The 21,198-nt window shown below is 48.4% G+C and overlaps 1 protein-coding gene across 5 annotated transcripts in view; it reads right to left on the bottom strand.

Annotated features, from left to right (window-relative positions):
• CAMKK1 (calcium/calmodulin dependent protein kinase kinase 1) overlaps positions 1-21,198 on the bottom strand; it is a 97,417-nt gene that overhangs the window by 4,669 nt on the left and 71,550 nt on the right. For 4 of the 5 annotated variants that reach the window (XM_084219284.1, XM_084219286.1, XM_084219287.1 and 1 more), the window contains exons 10-16: positions 15,333-15,532; positions 14,658-14,711; positions 13,758-13,831; positions 9,635-9,722; positions 8,299-8,427; positions 7,496-7,599; positions 2,857-2,904 (exon numbers count right to left, since the gene is read on the bottom strand). In XM_084219284.1, the coding sequence (XP_084075410.1) occupies positions 2,857-2,904; positions 7,496-7,599; positions 8,299-8,427; positions 9,635-9,722; positions 13,758-13,831; positions 14,658-14,711; positions 15,333-15,532 (697 nt within the window). Of the gene's footprint in view, positions 1-2,856; positions 2,905-2,937; positions 3,040-7,495; positions 7,600-8,298; positions 8,428-9,634; positions 9,723-13,757; positions 13,832-14,657; positions 14,712-15,332; positions 15,533-21,198 lie in introns of those variants that run through there. The other variant, XM_084219288.1, reaches the window with a different exon arrangement.

Consider the following 21,198-nt stretch of genomic DNA (forward strand, 5'->3'; position numbering starts at 1 on the left):
CAGCAATATCCCAGCACCATGCCCTGCAGGTATGGGCGGCTCGGCCTGGACACCTGCTTGGCCTCCGCTCCCAAAACCTGAGGTGCTCCCGCCGAGATAGCAGAACCTAAAGGTGGACACCTAAATCTTTCAGAGAAAAAGACTTTATTGCTCTCTTATCAGAAGAAACCAACTTCTTCCCACCTCGCTCAGCCCTGAAGATGCTGTCAGGATTCAGAGGAAGAAACTGACACTGCCCAGACAGAATCCTTTGTGTGAATGGAATTTATGCATCATGGATGAGGTGTATGAATATGCAACAGGCTGTTGCTTTTAAGGGTTAATCCTCTGTTACCGTGGGTCCTTTTTTGGGCTTATGTTGCCCAGAAAGAGGTACCTGGACTGTCCCTAACTCTTTGTTTCTGTTGTCTCATATTGTCCTAATCCTAATCGTCTACATTTTTATTACTCTAATTATATGACTATTTTTATAACCATTTTATTACTATTAAACTTTTAAAAATCTTAAAAACAAGTGGTTAGTGTCTTTCACAGGAGATAAAGACACCACAGTAACTCAGTAACTTCAGCCTTTTCCTCCTACTCCTGACTTTTGATGTGTTCTCATGCAGAAGGCTCGAGCTGTACTGCACTCCAGGGCACCCCTGAGGAGCAGCACCTCCACCCAGCCCAGCCATCCCCAGACAGCATGAGACTGTCACTGGATGGAGAAAAGGGGACACCTCCAGGTGCCACCCACAGCAGAAACAGATCACAGGCAGGTGACTTCATCTGAAACACCCATTTCTCCACCATAAAGATATCCACAACACAAAGGAGGTGATCATCTCCAAGTAGTTGTGTCCCTGAGGTGTGTCCAGCCTCACTCACACCAGTCTAGCTGTACCACAGAATCATGGAATGATTTGGGTTGGAAGGAGACCTTGAGGATCACCTTGTTCTACCCCCTGCCATGGCAGGGACACCTTCCACTGTCCCAGGTTGCTCCCAGCCTGGCCTTGGGCACTGCCAGGGATCCAGGGGCAGCCACAGCTGCTCTGGGCACCCTGTGCCAGGGCCTTCTGTAGAACCTGCATGGACAAGCCAGCTTGGCAGTGGAGCGTCAGTGCCTGGAGCACACAGTGTTTGGGGGCTCTGGGGGAATTTCCTGCCTAGGAACAACACAAAGTACACACAGGGCTAACCCAATTTTTGAAGAAACCAGAAAGGATCAAAAATCACGTTCCCTTCTCCCTCCACTTCAGCAAAGCTCTGCAGTAAACCTGACCTTGAACTCATGGACCATTTCCCTGCAGGAAAGGCTGAGGAACAGCCCTGCCTTCAGTGCCTGTCATCCCCCTCTTCAAATGACTGATCACCTCATTTAGCAGCAGAGGCTCTGTTCTGTGGCAGCTCAGCACAGCCCAGCTCCCTGTCTGGCACATCCTGCTGATCCTGCTCCTGTCAGGGCTGTCTTCAGTGCTGTCCCAGCACTCTGAGCAGCCTCTGCCTCTCCAAACACCTCCATGGCAGGCTGAGAGGACCCTCAGGGTGGCAAACACCAGCCAAAAAGCTGGGGCTGCCTGTGAAGCAGCAGAGATGCAGTTCCAGAACTCCATGTCTGCACAGGAGCCAGGCTCCTGCTGGGAGGCCTGGGGCTGGGTGGGAGTAAATAACTCTTGGTGAGAAATAAGATTTTATTTCTCCTACATTTTATAAGCCACAGAGGAGCAAAGCCTGGTTTGTGCAGTTACCCAGGAGAGCACGTGGCTGTGGGGGGATCACAGCCACTGGGGATTCACACGAGTTTCGTGTTCCACAAGGAGTGAGCCTCTCCACACTGCCCTCCCGAACACAGAACAGGACAGGGAGGGTGTGGGACAACCTGCACAGCACAAACACACACCCCTGGCAAGTGCTGTATTCCTCCAGCAGTCCCCATTCAATGCAGGCTGCTCAAGTCCCTTCCTCCCTATGGAAATGCAGCAGCAGGAGGCACTGGCACCACGTCAGTCCCCATCTGCCTCTGCCTGCCTTCTCCTGGCTATTTTTGGAGAATCTCTGCAAGTCCTTCCTCACTCAGAGCAGGTGACATCCTGGCTCTGGCCCATCCATGTGTCTCAGAGCCATAAACCAGGCCAGACAGAGTCTCCAAAGTGCTGGAGCCACTCCCAAAGGTATTTAGAGATGTGTGGTTGTTTCCCAGTCTCTGAGCCCAGATCTCCCAGCCTGGCTGGAGGATGTGTCCTGCCTAACCACTGGATCCTAGGATTTCCCACTGAGGTGTCTGTAAGCAGCTCAACATGGTTTGCATTAATGTTATTTTGTTATTTATCAGAATTAACTGTACCAACACTTTCTAGAAGTGTCTGTGCAAGTGGCTGGACAAGTGACAATGTTCTGATGAAGTCCTGGCTGGGGAGTGGGGTGGTCACTTGGAGCAACCAGTTTTGGTCTACCCAGAGCCCTCCCAGTGCTGCAGCAGAGGCAGAAGCACAAGGGAGTGGTGGAGCATCTGGAGCAGAGATGGCTCCAGCCTTTTCTTTTGCACAGCCACTAAATATTAAACTCAAATTCCAAAGCTTAGTCTTTCACAAATTCTGTAGCTATTCCCTCTGCAAACAGGGGGCTGAGCACCACTTCCTTCACCCCTCCCTCCCTAAAAGCAGCTCAAAGAATCACAAATAGAAATAATAACAATAATAATAAAAAGCACACATAAACATTAGTGTCACACACACAGAATGACTGCAGTAAAACTGCTCCTACAGGAAGGAAGGATGGAGCCAAATGTTCTGACTACCACACAAATCACACAGGGTGAGGAGGGCACACAGGTTTCTACAGCACCCAGGGAAAACACAGACATGGAATTACCTTAAAGATGGATGCAAATATACAGATGTGTTTAAGAGGAATCTGTCCCTGAGAGCAAAACAATGAGACAAAGGAAGAAAGTGATCATGAAGACAATGGCAGCAGGTGAAGGAGCTTGTATTTCTGTGCCTGTCCAGCCTAGAGTGCAGAGTGGAATGGGGATGGAACATGAGCCACATTTACCTAAGGACAAATGAGGACAGGCACTGGTAGCCTGGTACAAACCCACTCCAGCCCCTACCACTGCTGAAAGCTCCAGATGGCTCCCAGCACACTGCTGGTGTCCAGCTGTGCTGCCCTGGGCACCTCTGGGCTTCTGTGTCCCTTGTGCAGTGGGGCAGAGCCCCAGGAGCACTGGGCCCCCCACTGCTGGTGGTGGCTCATTCCAGAGGAAAATCCTGTGCCACAGCCCTGGGAGGACACCCACCTGCACGTGGGGCATCATTTCCCACAAAACATGCAGTTCTCTCTTTGGGAGGAGCTGTTTCTGCTCAGAGACCTGGGCCAGCCACTTTTTTAACCTCCTTTTTCCCCCCCTGGCTTCCTTGTGCCTAACCCACATGGATAATATGGCCCTAAGGGCAGTGACCCTCCTGGTCTCTTTTTGGGAACTGGAAACAGGGTAGGCTTTTAAAATACCAACTGATCTCCTACAGAGGAGCTCACAACCACATTTCCTCAACAGTGTTAGCAGCCATAATGGGAAAGTAAATTGGGTCTGTCAAAACACAGCAATTAATTTGATAGGTAATACTTGCAATAAATGAGAGAAATAAAATGTGGTGAAGCCAGGGCTGACTCAGTTAGGAGAAATGTGGAGCAGGCAGAAGAAATGCAGCAAACACTGCTAGCAGAAATCCAGAACTTAGCTGTGAATGCTGAACTGGGCTTAAAAAATACTCTGGAGGTGGAGAATTAGAAAACATCAGTTGGTTCTGCAGCCACCATTAATGATGGGCTTGAACCTGGCCACGGTCTGCAGGATCTGTAAGACTCCATGAATCACTGCCTCTCCTGGGAGATCCTATAGGAAAGGCAGGATGCAGTGACACCTGGCCACTGCCCAGCTGACAGGGGAGGTGACAGCTGGCAGCTCTCACACCATTCGAGGTGTGCAAAACAGCAACTGCTAAATGGGGCATCATCATTTTAGTTCCCCTCCACCTGCTGAGTGTGTCTGCACTGAACTTCTGCCTTTTAAACTGCTCAGTGCTGATAAACAGAGCAATAAATAACAGCCAGAAGAGGATTTGCTTCTTCCAGGTCTAAAGAGTGCTAAAAAATGTTCTGTCCTCCCAGTATTGACTCCAGAACTGTTTCACATCAATGGTGTCTTAGTGGTGTCCTCTAAAGACATCAAGGCTGCACCAGGAAAGCCCTGCTGCTACCACAGACATCTGCCCAGAGCATTTCCAGGGACAGAGCCTGTAGGTAATGCAGGGAGAAATTACAAAAAGATGCAGCCACATGATTTAGTTTCCTCCTCTCAAAATCCCAAGGAGTGAGCCTGAAGGACAGCTCCATTTTAGGAGTCATCAGTTAGGTATCAAATAGCAGAAAGCTCTGGTAGTAGAGCTCAGCTCACTGCCAGAGGATTTCCTACAGAGTATATCCCCAGAAATGGCACAGATGTAAGATGCTTGAAGCAGCACTGAGTGGGGCTCTGGCAATTTCACATGCAGCCTAATTAAGTAGATTGAATGTGAAACTGGAGTATTCTAATTGCCTTCCTTTTTTCTCCTGTAGAAACACAACAAGTTATTTCCTACCTACAACCAGAAGGAGATGTAATATTACAAAATCTGATTTATGTCCCTCTAAAGACTCTGCCACTGGGACAAGGAGCTCTGTGCAGGAGAGCCTGGCAATGTGTGGCTCATTTTTCTCTCAGCTCCTCCTGGGCAGCCACATGTCCAGAGCACAGTGATGGCTGCAGGCACTGCTTTTCTGGCAGGTCCCAATTTTGGGGTGCCCTGTCCAGCTACAAGCATGATGGACATGCAGAAACTCTGCAGAGCCTTACTACAGCAATATTATCTGCTCCTGCAAGATCCTACAGCTTTACAGAAATCCAGACTCACTTGAAACTTATTTTAACACAGCTCTAATCATAACATTGGCACTTTATATCTGTAGCAAGGGTGGTTTTTCCAGGGAACAAGCAATATGAATTAACAAGTGGATGAGCTTGGTGTCTACTCTGTTTGCCCCTGAGGAAATAACACTGTCATCAAGAGATAACTCACTGAACAATGAATATTTCCCATTTAGCTGTGGTTCACTTGAGATTAATGTCATTGGATCCAACAGATCTATTTAAATTTGAAGTTATTTTCATTAGATTCAGTCAGTAAAACGTTTTCCAAAGTTTGAAATAATAATAATCCATATGCCTTAAAAGGAGCTTCCCTGCTGTGGTGTTTAAAATACAACACCATTTGTTGGAGAGACTTGGCAAGTATCTTTCTTTTAAACAACAGTTTTGAGATTGGTTCTCAAAGCTCCAGTTGTGCATGAAATAATTTAGGATTAAGTCAATTGTTACTGTCAAAAATTGGCACTGATGGCATGAGACTGAGAAATTGAGCACAGGGATTGGTGCAGTGGAGAACTGGCACATTCATATTGATTTTGGATATTTCTAAGTGCTCACACAGCTGGGCAGAGGCCAGCCCAGCATGGCTGCAGCTCCTTCCCTGGCCTGGTTTTGTAAACTAAGGGCACCAGACACAGCAGCACAACAGTGGAAATGACACAATGCTTTAAAAAATAAACCTTTCAGTCTGTACAAGGAGCCTGAAAACACACAGGACCAGAATGAGCTGAGACAGGGAAACAGGCTGGGTTTCAATGAACTGAAAAAAATCTGACTAGCAACTTTAAAAAGGAGATAAAAGTGGAGGCTTACAGCTCATCTTGAAAGCCTAAGAATATTTTATAAAGGACAAGACATTGATAATGTGGCTGCTCAGAAATTTCACAGCTACCTGAGATCAAATGAACTTTGTTTTTTCTGAGCAGATTCTAAAGCACCCAGCTCCAGGCAGGAACCAGCATCAAGGGTCAAGAAGTTTTCCCACCACCTGGGTGAGTTTTCAAGCACCTCAAATGAAGGTAGAAGGGAACATGTCCCTTTTGGAAATAGCCCCAGAGTTACCACCCTGAAATATCAGTTCAGGCAGGGTTTGAAAAGAAATTCTGCCTTGCTCCAAGTCACCTGTCTGGGAAAGTGGGAAGAATAAAATACATTTTTCTTCAAATTTATTAAATGTTTCCCCATTTCAGAGCAATGCAATGCAGTGACCAGCAAGGATAGTGAAGATATGGATAGGGACATGTGTCCAATTAGCAATAGCTAATTTGGAATGCATTGAGTGAAAAGAAACAAATCAGGGCAAATCCCTTGTGCTAAGAGCTGTGACTGCCATGCTCCAGATGTGTCCCACAGCAGCACTCATGAGCAGGGTGTTTAAATGCCAAACTGGTGTCTGGCCATGGACACCATGACAAAGTCTTCATTAAGTCTCCAGTACTCAGCTGGGGACATAGAAAATTATCATCCTTAATTGAGCTGAGCCCTGAAATCCCCACATACCTGTGAGAGACAGAGGGAGACTCCTCAAATTGTGTTATCAATGGTGCAGTGAGGCTCAGCACACCCCCATGGGAGTCTGCTGGGAATGGGACTGGGATTCTGGGTGGAAAAGAATCATTTCAGGACAACACAGCTTTGTTGTCAGCCACAGCCTTATAGATCCTGTGGGGTGAGGACTTTCTTTATATAAAAATAATTGTCCAGATCAGGCTACTGGTCCAGCTGTTATTTACTGGATGGATGGCCTAGAATCCTGGCTCTAAAAGGAATCAGTAACAAAAATGAAGGTGAAAGAATAAGAACCAAATAAAGGACAGAAGAATTCTCTCCCCATCCCTGTACACACCATCATGGTTAAAAACTGCTGCTGAATCTATTAGTCATCAAGATCTCTATTCCTTGTTTTAATCCCAGTATAGTAATTTATCCCCAACCCCCAAAGTACCCCCTTGCAATGTGTTCCACCATTTCATTAACCGGCAGAAACTGTGTGAAGAAACACTGTATGTGTTCTGAAGTGATAAAGCAATTTCAAAGTGTTCTCTTTTGTCTGACCATGATGTCTCTGCCCAGACTTGGGCCCCAGACCCCAGGTCAATTCCCATAATCTCATTTTGAGTTAAAAAACCTACATAAACTGCTTATTTGGTACTTCTGTTGTCCATGGAAAGGAGAGAAGGAACCCTCCAATATATATCCAAACTAGACTCTAATTAAACTTATTTCACTTCACCAGTCTCTAATGGATCTTTGATCACAGCATTATAAACTAACAGGTGAAAAAACAGACTCAAGTTGAGCACCTTACATGTGTTTAGGCCAAACCCATCTTACAGAGAGACCTGCATCTATAAAAGTGTTTTTAGGCTGCAGTAGTACACTGCACTTCAATCTGAGAGGACTTGGGCTAGATTTTATCTCCAGTGTTTGATGCAGAAGGGAGTTTTGTCTTTAAATGCTACAGAAAAGATTTGCAAAGTGCTTCCCCCACCCTCCCTTGGCCCTGGCTGTGCTGCAGAGGCAGGCATGGCTGTAGGTACCTACATCAGCAGGTTCCCTGGAGCAGACATGGATCTCTCCTCCCTCCTCGTCTGGACCTCAAAGGGGTTCCCAAAGGAGCGTTTCCTCAGCATGGCCTTCACCAGGATCTTTGAGGAACAGAACAGAGCAGTGAGAACAGCAGGACTGGCTCCTGGAAGCTAGTTCAAAGGAGGAACAACAGCTTCTTTAATAATTCAGCTGACATTTTACAGCAAAGAGCACAAAGCAAAGCTGCTTGGGAGAGCCAGGCTGCTGCAGCAGTCAGACTCAAGAAGTTCACACTGGGTCAAACGGCCGAGGTTTCATGCCAGGAACACACATGTCCTGCCGCAGACATATTTTATGAAAAATCTTTTTGTTAGGATATTTTCTCTTGAGAAGCTGAGAGGCCTTAGAAATGACATGTAAACAATAATTACCTGCTGCTCTGGAATGCAACAGGTGCATCTTTGATTAGTCTCATATGGTTGTTTTTAATTAATAGCTAATCACAGTCCAGCTGTCTCAGACTTTTTAGTCAGTTACAAGATTTTATTATAATTTCTATTCTATTCCTTTCCTTGCTAGCCTTCTGATGAAATCTTTTCTTCTATTCTTTTAGTAGAGTTTTAATATATAATTTTATTTTAATATAATATATATCACAAAATAATAAATCAACCTTCTGAAACATGGAGTCAAGATTCTCATCTCTTCCCTCGTCCTGGGACCCCTGTGAACACCACCACAATGTCCCCTCTCCAAACCTCCTCCAGCAGCTGGAGGCTGCAGCCCAGCCCCCTGCTCAGAGGATGTGTCACACCTACCACAGCTGGCAGGCTGGGGATGGTCTTCACAGAGTTCTTGACCTCCTCCTCGGTGACCTCCACCACGGAGCAGTGCTCCTCCTCCAGCGGCAGCGGCTCCGCGCCGCCCCGGCTCAGCCAGGGGTGCACCTGCACGGGACACACAGCTCTGGGCTGGCACAGGAATGGGGCACAGGCCTCACTGCTGGCAGGACTGCTCCATCTCCCACTGCCAGAGGTGGTTTTTAACCAGCCTCCTTGGAAATGGCTGCAGTCTGGCTCAGTGCTGTCACACCTGCAGCCACCAGCCCATGGCACCCCCTGAATCAAGTTTGAAACACTCTGACAACCTGAGTTATCTGGAGCGTTTTCATTCTTTGTCTTGTATGCAACAGAGCAAAGCCCCCTTTTCTTGCTGCCTCTCATGGGATGGTTTCTTGGCTGGGAGCAGGAAGAAAGCCCTGTCTGAGGGCATGGGCTGAGCACAGAGCCCAGCCTGACACGTCCTCTGTCAGAGTCCAAGGCAAGTCCCCAAGCACACCAGCCAGGGACAGGGCAGCACTCAGCTCTGCTCTTCTACCCACAGGGTCTCACAGTGTGCCTGCAAGAGCTGTCAAGTGAAATCCCATAAACACAGCTCCAAACCTGCCTTTGGCCTCCCGGCATGGAGGGAAGGGATGTCACATTTTTTTCCAGAAGCTCAGCCCTTCTAGTATCACCTTTGGTGGCAATACTGGTGTTGGTCTGGGACAAAGCAAAGCAGGGCTCGCCCTGTAGAGCATGCTTAGGGATCTTTATGGAAATTCTGAGATCCTCCAGCAGGTTTAAACCCTTGGTGAGGGGTGACAGGAGAACAGCCAGCCCACACAAACCCAGAATGAAACCACAACCTGTGAAGCATTGTGCTCTGCCAGGCCTGTTCATTCTTTCTATTATTAAACATCTCCCAAGTAATGGTGATAGAAATAAATGTGCTGTCTTGAGGCCACTGGCCACACAAGGACCAGAGGAGGAACACACATCCAGTCCCTGGAATGCACATCCACACGCTGCCAGCCCAGGCTCTGCAGCTAGCAACTCCCCTGACAATGTTGATTCTCCCAGGGATTCACTGAGATCAGCCAGCTTTTGAGTAATTTTCATTTAAATAAGCAAACAAGAAAGCTTTTGTCAATATTCCCCAAGCAAGAAGCAGTGATGGAGCAGTGGCTGCAAAATGAGTGCTCTCCTTCTCCAAGGGAGGGTGCTAGAGACAGCTCCCAAAGCAAACACTGGGGACAGCTCTGCCTCATTAGAAGGTACCAAAGGACATAAAATCAGCTGAGACTAAAAGCTCTAATATCAAGGCCCACCTTACCTTTATTTCCGGGACTGTTATCCTGGTTTCTGGATTTTTATCCAGCATGCGCAGGATCAGCTCCTTCAGCTCATCACTTATCTGTGCTCTGAGTGAAGAAAACAGCAGCACAGTTAACAAGGGACTTGTAAATACAGCATTGCACAGTCTTACTGCAGTCACCTGGCAGGGAATCTGCTCTGCCCAGGAGGTATTTTCTCTGTAAAGCTGGCTTGGAAAAAAGGAAGGCACCACAGTCACTGCTGCAGGGCTTGGTTATCTTGTCCTGCCCCCTAACACAGCAGCACACACCCAAAATGCAGGATGAGGGACAGGTGAAGGGGTCTAAGGACATTCTTGAAGACAGCACTACATAGGGGAATTTCTGAGGGGAGATTTGGAACGACAAAGTGCTCCAGTGAGAGCAGAACTGGAGCTGAACCCTGTGAATCAAGAGGGGCACAGCTTGATTTGCTGAACCTGCATCATGAGCAACTGTGTGCTGGATAAAACACCCCCATCTGACATTCGAGTTCCCAGCTAAGCTTCCAGGTTGTGTTATTTAAATTGCTTCCAGAACACAGATTGCAGGCAGCCTGGAACTCAATCTCCTCTACCTGCAAAGCTCAGCCTTGGGGTAACAACAGGAGGGAAGGAACAAATGCAAATAAGAGAAATACATCTAAATTTTTAACACTGAACTGAGGGCACCTGAATCCAGAAGCCACTCTATTGACAGGGAGCCCTTGGTCCTGCAGCCCAAAGGCTGCAATGACTCCTGTGGTTAATGATGCAGGAGATGCCTTTAAAATGCACTAGATCTGAATGATCCAAGTGCTGCTGCCGTAAAATGCCAGCATGTGACTGAATTGCATTAGGCAGTTGAAAGTCTGTGTCACAAATGACTCTTGAAGAATTGTGTTTCTTCATGGGGATGGAACTTTGCAGCACAAAATGTCACTCCCCAGGAAGGCTGGATTTGAGACTGAAAACAAGAATGAGCACCAGGTGCTGTGCCCACCTGCTCTGCAGAGCAAAGAATAAACTATCACAAACCCAAATGCAAACCACACCACAGCAAGGGATATTTCAGTCTGATGAAAACAGAGCTGCTGTTTAATAATTCATGAATATTTTATTGGGACTTTGGCTACGAGATCTTTACAAACAACTACAAGGAAATGCTGCTTGTTCAGGGGCAAAAAGGGGGTTCAGTTTGAAGTCTAAACACTTAGAGTTGCATGAAGGCTCTGCTGTACACAGGCAAGGGGAAAAACAGGATGAGTCCTCAGAGACTCAGGTGGCAGCCTCAGTTGGAATAGAAAGAATGGTGCTGCTCTTGAGATGAGCTCCAGAGGAACAGCCATGGGCACTGACAGTGCATTTAGCAGCTCAGAATGAACAGATTTAGCAGCTCATAATGAAGATTCCTTCCAGACACCACACTGATGCAGGTGAGATGGCATTAAAAAAAAAATACTTAAAATCAGTTTTGTGCCAAAGCGTCAACAGATTTACTTAAAATAAAATAAATGGAATATAAAATCAATTAACATTTCTGGGCACTAGACTGATTTCTACACAACACAGGATCAAAGTCATAGGGAAGAGGATCCCCAGGTGTCAGGTGGGTTATGGCCAGGTAACAGATCACATCAGCCTGTCTCTGCTTTCCCTTCTCTCCAGTCTGCAGCACAGTGTGAACTCTGTGCCTGGTGGCATTTTTCCTTTCAAAAGCCTGCACTGTCTGGGATTTCTCACAGCTATAGTCCTGTAAGAGCTCTCAGGAAGATGCCAAGCACACAGCTCAGCATCCATTCAGGAGGGCTGCCAGCACCCAGATCACTTTACAGGGTGCCTGCAGGTCAGGGAACACTGACCTGGGCTTCACCAGGAGAGACTAGGCAGAGACAGAAACTTCAGCTTGCTTTTTAGTCCTGCCAGGATCCTCAGGGGCTGAGCTAAGCCCATTTGCCTCGTGTCATGCCAAGGACTCAGTGACATGAATGAGAACTGCAGTGCCATAAATATTTATCCTGGTGTCTCTAAGGGAAGGGACAGGATGGTGACACTGGTACAGTCAGATCCATCTGTCCTAAAGGTTGGCAGGAAACAGGCAATGAGTTTCCATGGGCTCTCTGCAAACAGGAATGTGTCTTTTGTAGCCATGGTGAAATAAATTGTAACCAAAATACTCCTCACTATAGAGAGGTGCTAATTCTGTGGGAGGTCAGGGTGGATCCACTCCAGTGAATTCCATGTCTCTGTGGCTGCCTCTAACAAATAGATGTGGTTTGGACAGCTGTCAACACCTAGTAACCCTCAGCTCCTCCAACAACCTAATCAGGGGTGCAGCTTTTTTTAGACTGGGAGAACAGGTCACTGAGGAATCCACATAAATCATGCAGCCCAATTATGGCTGAAGGAAATGCCTGAATGAAGGAACAGATCTCAGCACAATCCAGTTAGCCCATTAAATGTTAATAACTTACTGCAGAGGCAGATGGGAACAGTCACTTGTGAGCTGACTGCTAACCCAAATACACGGTGCCTGAGGGAGGGGTGGGAGTTTTGGCAGCCCCGAGCAAGGGAGAAAACTGCCAGGGGAACATAAACAGGTTTGGGGTTTTTTGGCTGCAGTGCTGTCAAGACAAAGCCCTGTTCCAGCTGCAGGTGGGGACACAGCAGTGGAGCCTTTGTGCTCCTAAAGCCTCAGCTCAGTCACCTAGGCCTGCCAGAGCTGCTCTTACCCACCCTGGGGTCTGTGTGTGCCCTAAAAGTGGGCTGAGCCCCAGAGTCCTGTGCAGGCTCCAGCTGGGCTGAGGGGCTGAGCTGCCTGCAGGGCTGTGGCTCCTGTCAGTGCAGGGGAATTAATGCAGCCCAGGTGTCTAAAAGAGGGCACCCTGAGTGTCCATCCCTTGCTGTGGGATCAGAAGAAGTCTGGGACTGCCCAGGTAGAGGTCCAGCCCTTTACTGGAATGTGAAAATGCAGTGAGCATCTCACAGAAGAGTCTTGCTTTGCCATAGATGTTGGACACATGCACATACCCCAGGCTGCCTCACAACATCCCTCCCTGCCTCTCCAATACCCCACATGCCTCTCATTGGAGTTTTCATTTGTGCTTCTCCCAATCAAGTCATTTAATCTATACATTTTGATTGGAATGAGCAATTAGGTCAAGAATTCTTTGCCTGACTAATGTGGGGATTTGGGAGGGAAAACAGCAAGTCCAGCTCTGAATTCATCTGCAGGAACCAGGGGAAACAAATCCTTCACCAGCAGAAGTCACCAAAGGCCTGAAGCTGGAGGAAATGCTGAGGAGTGGCCAGCACTTGAAGCTGCAGGAATGGTGTCCATGGAGCCAACATCACTGAGCACACAGGGAGTGCCTCCCTCCTGCCACCCTGCCCATGAGCACTCAGAGCTCAGTACTGCCCTGCACTGCCCAGTGCCACCTGAGTGGCCTTGGCTGGTCCCTGGCCTGCTGAGGACACGTGTGACACAGCTGGCCTTGTCACCTCCCCAGCCCAGCCCTGCACTGTGCCCCACGGGGGTTCCTTCCCTGACCAAAGCAGGGGGGGCAGACCCTCAGTAGATCACAGGGGAATTAATTCCTGGTTTTTCCAGGTTTTCTCTCCTCTGCCAGTGCAGAAGACAGAGCCATGTTTTCCTGGGATTTGCTGAGCTGTGGTTGCACACCTCGGGCCAAGCATCCTTCCATCAGCCAGCTCCCCTGGCTCCAAGGGATGTGCTTACTCAGAGCAAGACCAAGGTTCATCACCACACTGCTTTTGAAAATGAATATATTAAATCATTCTGGTGGCTGCTGCATGGGGAAAGAGAAAATCCCAACCAAACCATCCAGCATCTCCAGAGTCAGCAGGTGGGGCAGAACTTCTGAGATCCTGGAACCCCTTCACTTCCAAAGAGCCATTTCCTTTAGTCCCTGTCTGCACAACAAGGACAGGGGAAGAGCAGAAGCACTTTGAACACCTCAACACCAGCACAAAACCCAGTGAAGGACCCAGGAGAGCACAGAGCACCTCACCCATGTCCATCCCTCCATGGTGACCACTGTGCCACACAGAGAATAATGCTGAAAACTGAACTTTATTTTACAGCAGCTAAATAAAGTTTACTCACTCTTCTGGGAACTCCACAGGCTTGGTCTTGATCCTATTATGAAGACCCAGAATATATTCATCTATAAAAGGGCACTGTAAAACAAACAGAGAGATTTTCCAGTTGTCCAAGATCCTCAGGCATCACTCAGACATTTGTCATTCATGTAACACCAAGTACAACCTCTGCACTCCCTGGATTTTACACAGAGATGGAAATAAATTAAATCTCCTCACACACAATAAATGGATTCATTCCTTATTAAAGAAATAAATTCAGAAGAGCAGCAGAGGCATCTGGGGAATACATAACTGGACTGGAATCCCTCCCAGGTGACCATGAGCTGCCTCTGTCACCTCCCCAGGCCACTTCTGACCCAGAGCAGGGTGCCTGGTGCCTGTGTGGTGGCATCTGCAGAGCTCAGAGGTTCAGAGGCTGCTCACCCCTCCTGGGACAGCACAGGTGGGACTTGGGGCTTCTGGCCACAGGGAGGGAAAGGCCATGACAGGACATGGGGTGAGCAGAAGGCAGCACTCAAGAGCTGCCTCTGCCAAACTGGACCCCCCAGCAGTCCCAACTCAGCTTTGGCAGGCAGAGCTTTCTTTCCTAAAGTGCTGCAGCGGTTTGGGATCAATCCTGTGCCTCTCTCTGGCTCATCTCTAAATGCAGGAAATGTGGATAAACCCCCCACAAAGTGCTGGTGCTGCTGATGCTGCTCTGGGTTTGTAGCTCTGCATTCAGGGCCCAGTGCTGGGAATGATCCTTTCCACACATCACAGCCTCAGCCCCTTCTCATCTGCAGGGGGGTTGTGGAGCTTACAGAAGGCAGGTCTTTGTCTCTAATATTTGCCTTTATTTGGAAAGGAATGAGTCAAAAGGCAGGCAGAGAGTGCAGGGCTCCAGCACTGAAAGGCAGCTTACCTTCCCATAAACAAAGCAGTACAGGGTGATTCCCATGGCCCACACATCCAGAGCCTGAAAGAGAGCATGGACAGAGAGTAAAGGAGAGGCAGCACAGCTGGATTTACCCACCAGTTCAGAAAACACTCTTTGTATGCATTTAACATTTCCATGTCCCTTTGAAGTTGGGCTCCTAAGGGCAGCTCTTGCACACCTGAGGAGTGAGGGCTGTGCTGGGCCAGGCATTGCTCCCTTGCCCTGCTGTTCCTTCTTACAGGGAATTGCACCATTCAGGGCTGAACTTCAACAGTTTTCCAGACCAAAAAAATCCCTGTTAGGCCCTATCCCTCTGTCTGCATCACCACCCTTGGCTGTGCTGTCACTTGCAGGAAATCAAGGTATGGCCTTGGTGCTCAGCAGCCCCCTGTGCCTCTTGATTATTTTGGGAGGGAATCAAAGTCTTCCTCCTTTCCCTTGGGGCAGGGAAAGAGCTCTAGCATAGCTCCTGCAGGGATCCTCAGCAAAGTGTCTGCCCACTGCACAGGACAAACAAAGTCAGCTTTGCCTGGACTGGAGAGAATTAGAGCTTCAGTTTTACTGAATGACACCCAGCTTTGTACCACAGCCAGCACAGGTGTGGCACTCCCTTTGTGCCATGCTGGGGGTCCCAGGAGCCCCCTGTGAGCACAGACCTACCTTTCCACTGAAACTTTTGCCAGTCTGTGAGATGGCCTCTGGTGCCATGAAGGCTGGTGTCCCTGCTGTGCTGGAAAGTTGGGCATCATTCCCTTCAAACTGATTGCTGACACCAAAATCAGCAATTTTGACGTGGCCATCATCTCCTAAGAGCAAATTGGAAGGCTTGATGTCCCTGTGGATGATCTTCTGGTAGTGCACTGAAAAACACCCAAAAAAAAGAAGCAAAATTGGCCATGGCAGCCAACACACCCAGGGAAAACCTTTCCAGGAGGGGGAAAATAAAGGTGCAAGCTCAGGCCCCACACTCCCAGCTGCTGCTGGAGGTGGAATACAATGGTTCCTCCAGCCATTCCTTTTTGGTGCCTCACTGGGACACAATTCTCAGAAATGAATCTAGGAATTATGCAAACAAAAGCCACAAAGGGACAGCTCAGCCAGAGGGAACAACCAATGCTGCTGGAGAAGGAGAACACTCAGATCCTGCAGGTTTGCTTGGCTCCATCACACCAGCTGCTGGGCTGGGCCACCTGCTGTACTAAAGGTTTATGGGGGCCAAATGAAGAGGTTCACTTTTAGTTTATTTATTTTGAACCTGCAGTGCTGTGAAGCTCATCAAAAGGGGCAGAACCACCTGAAACAGGTGACCAGCAGCTGAGGGCCAGGTTCAGCCAACAGCTCAGAAATCAGCAGGCATTTCCAGCTCAAAAGGTGGAATAATGGAGCTCCAAGCTTGGAGCAAGCACCAGCACCCCAAAGAGGCATTCCTTATTTGGTTAAACTTCTCAATGGAGCCCACAAATAGAGAAACAACCTCACCTTGCTTTGCATCAGCCCAAACCCCACCCTGGCCCATCAGCCCAGCATTCCCACCACTCCTGCAGCTGTGGCCACACCTGGCCCTTCATTCCATGAGGCTGCAGCTGAAGTGCTCGTACATCCAGCATGAAACAAACCCTTGCAGAGAGCCTGGAGGCTGAGATGCACTGAAAACAACAACAAAACCCCCTCTCTTGTGCAATATTGCAGTTGAAAGACATTTTCAGGCCACTGAATGAAGCAGGGAGCTGTAGGGAGGTGGCTGATTTCTCAGGAACTCAGAGCACTTGAAAAATAAAAAAAACCCCACCAACCTTCAGAACGTGAAATGACCCAAAAGCAGAACTATAGAAGACCAAAGAGATTTTAGTGAAAGAGGAGGAGGAAATCCTCTAATCCTGCCCTCCCCAGAGGACCAGGACCCCCTGGCCTCCCTCCTCCCCCAGCTCCAACCACTGTTTTCACATTTCCTTCTTGCCAACAGAGCATGTTTGTTTTTATACCTCCATGAGCACTTTTCATATCTCCTAGGAAATACATGTTGGGTGGAGGAAAATGCTGGTCTAACCCTTTCCTGCTTTACAAACCTGACCAGCACAGTGCCACAAAGGCAGCCTGCCCTGTGGAGCATCCCAGTTTGTGCTTTGGGACCAAGAATGAACAAACTTCATTTAACATTCTGCTCTTTTCAAACCAGCTTTCCAGCAGGCCATGCTTGGGAGGGGAGGTCACACTTGCAGGTATTTTTTCTGCAAAGCCCTCTCCTCAGTTTAAAGCACTTTTGGGGGGTGCTGTCCTTGGCACATTAAAAAGCTGCTCTGGAGATCTAGCAGACAAAACCTTGCTGGAGAGCACCAGCACTTACATCTTCTTCCAGATGTGCAGCAACTGCATGGGCAGGCTGTGATGGGAGGCAGTTAATGATAACAGCCTGCCTAGACAGCCAGGATAAACACCCAAACCCTGCAACAACAGTAATTAGGAGGAAACATCTGCTCAGCAGCAGAGCTGGTGGCAAGCTGACATTTCATTATGGTAATATAGGGAGAGCAAATAAGGGTGAGGGGGGAGTGAAGTTTTCCTTCAAGAGATGATGAGCTGCCTTTCAGGCAGGTGTCTGCTGTCATGCCTGATACCACAGGGCTAAGATTCCCAAAGCCTCTAAAAAAACCCCAAAACAAATATGGGCCATATGAGTACATCCCTGGAGCTTGCCAGAATGTGAAAATTTAAATGTGAAAATTAAGGCAAGCAAGAATTCCAGGCTTTTTATTATTTCTTCCTCATAGGAAAGTAAAAAAAAACACAAACAAAATCAAACCACAAAGCATTTTCTCTCTCATATAACTGTGTATTTTGTGGAATACATTCCCTGCCTCTGCACCATCTAATGAAAGCTGAGGAACACCGTGGGCAGTTTTCCAGCTGCTGGTCCCCAGCAGGTCTGGACACTGCTGACTGCTGGGCACAAACAAAGAACAGAGAAATTAGAAACACATCCTCTGCAAAAATCAAAGCCATCAAGCAATGGCTCACATGGCCAATGAATATTTGAGTTTCCAGGTGAGAACATTACATTCTGACAGTCTGACCTTGGGTGCTCACAGGAGAGACTCAGCACAAGTTCCTGCAGGGCTGAGGAGCCCAGGAGTGAGCCTGGCCTCTGGAATGTCACATCCCAGGTGCTTTTAAACACCTGGCATCCACTTAAAATAATACCAGAGTGGGATGGGAAGGGGACAGATGCAGAGGGGAGGTGACAGGGAGCAGTGTCCCACCCACACACTGGGAGTGACAGCCACCAAAGTCTCCTGCCAGCTGGCTGAAAAAGTTCTGCTGTCTGCAAATCCCCTTTTCCATCCAGCCTTGTGCAGAGCAAATAGCCATGCATGAAGGGAGAAGGACAGGGCACTGAGCAGCAGCTGGTCTAAATGAGCAAGTGCTCACATCTGTCAAGAAATGATTTGGTGGGGAGCTGCTAACCTGATGAAGGAAACCTGAAATCCCTGTTCTGCTGTGAAGAAATGCAACTTGAAGTCCCAGCCTGCCAGTTGCTGTGGGCATCCTCCCCTGCACAGCTTTCTAAAATTGGATTTGGGCTTCAAAATGCACAGGCTTGTCCTCTGCTGTGCTGTGCCTTGCCACTGGGACAGCTCAGCAGAATGCAGAGTAAAATATTCCCCCAAAATGGTTCCCAAGTCTGCCTGTAGGCCAAAGCTGGTTTGTCTGGGAGCTGCAGGGCTGCTCACCTGCAGGACACCAACACAACTGAGCTTGGAAAAACCTCCCAACCCACCAACTTCTGCTACCAGTGCAGATCCACACTGCAAGGAGAAAGGCAGGGGCCAGTTAATTCAGCAGGACTGGCCAAGGCTGCCTGGATGTGCCTGCAGTGACACAAACCACTGCCCCAGGAGCCCAGGGACAGAGCTGCCCTGGGGGACAGGTGCTGGCTGCACCAGCAGCATCTGCATCTGCAGCACAGCACACAGAGGAAAGGATGGTGTTATCCCTGCAGAGCTCCAGAGGGAGAGCTGAGCAGCTTGGAAATCAAAGCCTGCCACCAAGGACACCTTCCAGCCTGTGAATGACTGCACAGAAGGGACAAGGACCCCAAGGGGAGCAGGGGACAGCCACAGCCATCTAACACAGCCACCAGCATCAATGAACCCTCTCATTTCACCACCCTGAAGCATCTGGGAGCAAGCTTCATCCTCTGTAGATTTCAGAGCAGCAGGTAGGAAAGGCACTTTTGTTAGGATTAGTTCACTGCAGCCAGGACCAGAGGTCCCAGAAACAAAACACTTGTGCTGTCCTTGGAATGAAGGACACATTGTGACACAAAGAGGAGCAGGGATGCATCAGGCTCAGGGGAGAAGGGAAAGCACTTTCAACCCAAATGAAACCCCTAAATGTGCTTTAAACAAACATAGCCAAAATAATGATCTGTATTGCTGCACTTAAATGTGCTCCATGAGGGTCTGGGCATTATTCTTCTTTTACACCAACTCATGGCCTCCCCTTAATTCCCTTCATGGGGAACTGGGACTGTGGTTGTGACAGCCTGGTCAGAGAGAGAAAGGCAGATAAACTTTCCCAGGAATTGTTCTGGGGAGTTTGAGAAGACTGAGACAAAGAATTACAAACAATTTTGCAGCTGCTGTTTTACACAGTTGTTTCTCCTAAGGTGTTTACCAAAGGCTGGTTCCTAATTAACCAGTGGGTAACAGTTGTTACTAAGAACCAATCAGGTTCTGGGTGAACAATGTTGGCTGTAAATATCAGGAGATTGTAATAAAGTAAGCTTTTAATGCCTTCTCAAACTCCTGAGCACAATTCCTGGGGAAGTTTATGCAGCTTTCTCTCTCTGTCACAAGCACACTGGGACCCCTAAGCTGAATCCATGCCTTTCAGAGAGCTTCCAGCTACTCTGTGTCCTGCTCTGAGTGCAAGGCTCTGCGTTTTTTGCTTGCTACAGTACAGAAAGAGTCCCAAAGCAGGCAGAGCCAGCCCTCAGAGCCAGCCCAGCCAGGGGGATGTGGCTGGATGAGAAAGCTTTGGGAAGGATCATCCCAGTGGTGCTGCCCTTCAGGTCATGCACAAGGCCACACCAACAGCTGAAAACCACTAATTCCCATGCAAATGCACTTGTCTGCACCCCTCCCCAGGCTCAAATCGATGCTGAGCTGCCCAGGCAGAGCATTTAAATTTTCACATTCTGCCACTTTGCTGAAGCTGCTTTGGCAAACTGACAAAATGGTTCCACGTGTTGCTTTTACCTGGAAAGGGTTTTGCTCTTAAAGCAGGGGTTAGCAGCTCATCAGAATCACCTCCCTGGGCTCCAAACCACCCTGCACTTCCTGTGCTGCCACACCTGTGCAGGCCATGCATTGGTTTTTCTTCATAATGAAAATGAAACCACCCAAGATATCACAGAGCCCTCAGGGCAAAGTTTGATTATGCAGCACTCTGGTAAATTTGGTTTTATTAGACCCATTCTTCATTGCAGTGGAAAGGTAACACTATTTCAGACCTATTTGCATCTGGATAACAATCCCATGGATTCCTAGAGCATCATCCAGGAAAAGATCTCTAATGTGTCAGAAATCCTTATTTATTAATCCTCACAGCCACCCCATGAACAGCAGGCAGGGCAGCTGAGTGCCTGTGCACTACATTTTACACAACTTGTGCCGGAAAGCCTGACCAGGGATAGCTGAAGTTGGATTTAGTCAAGACCCAGAGCTCCAGGGTGCTCAGAAACAAGGAAATGATGCCTAAAAGTCTGATCTGCCTCCTGAACTTGGGCATGGAGCACTCTTGCCTAAAAGCAGCCTGCTGAAGGCTGATGCTGTGGGGATACAACCTCAGAGGAGATTCAGAGCTCTCAGGGTGTGAGCAATCCTTGGGAAAGGAGCATCCTTCCCCTGTCCCTCCTGATTTCAGACAGAGCTCTAGCAGGCATGCTGCACCTACAAACCCCTGTGCTTGGGTGCTCAATGAAAAAACTGCCTAAAATTAAAGGTCTTCATGAAAATCTGTCTTTTTAGGGCTTTTTTTTTGTTTGTTTCTTCACTACCATGTGTTTGAACAGACTTGGCAACAGCAGCCAGCTGTGCTCCAGTAGATGGGGCTGGAGAAAAGGGAGGATTTTGGGGAAGTTCTCTGCTGCTGGGCCAGCTGGTTCCTATCTGTGCACCCCTCTCTGGGTCTCCACAGTTGTGCCATTGCCTCCCTGCTCCTTAGCAAAGCCATCATTCCTTCCTGCTCAGTCCCTCAGCTGACCCAGGTGGGACAAAGCAGCCATTTCACAAATACTCCTCATTCCAGACCCCACAGGCCATTCCAGGACTTTCACTCACAGGCAAATGCCTGGGATCTGTCTGGCAGCAAATCCACCATCAGGGAGTGCAGACCCAGGGGGAGCACATTTAGAAGTGGTAGAGAGAGGTCTTGCTCCTCAGTCCTTTTAGAGAAGGTGCTTTTCACTGCATTCCTCTCTGGAAACCCTGGAGATCCAGCAGCTTGACACAAACTTGCTACCAGC

This window comes from Fringilla coelebs (genome assembly GCF_963513975.1).
Source record: "Fringilla coelebs genome assembly, chromosome: 20".
Classification (NCBI taxonomy): Eukaryota; Metazoa; Chordata; class Aves; order Passeriformes; family Fringillidae; genus Fringilla; species Fringilla coelebs.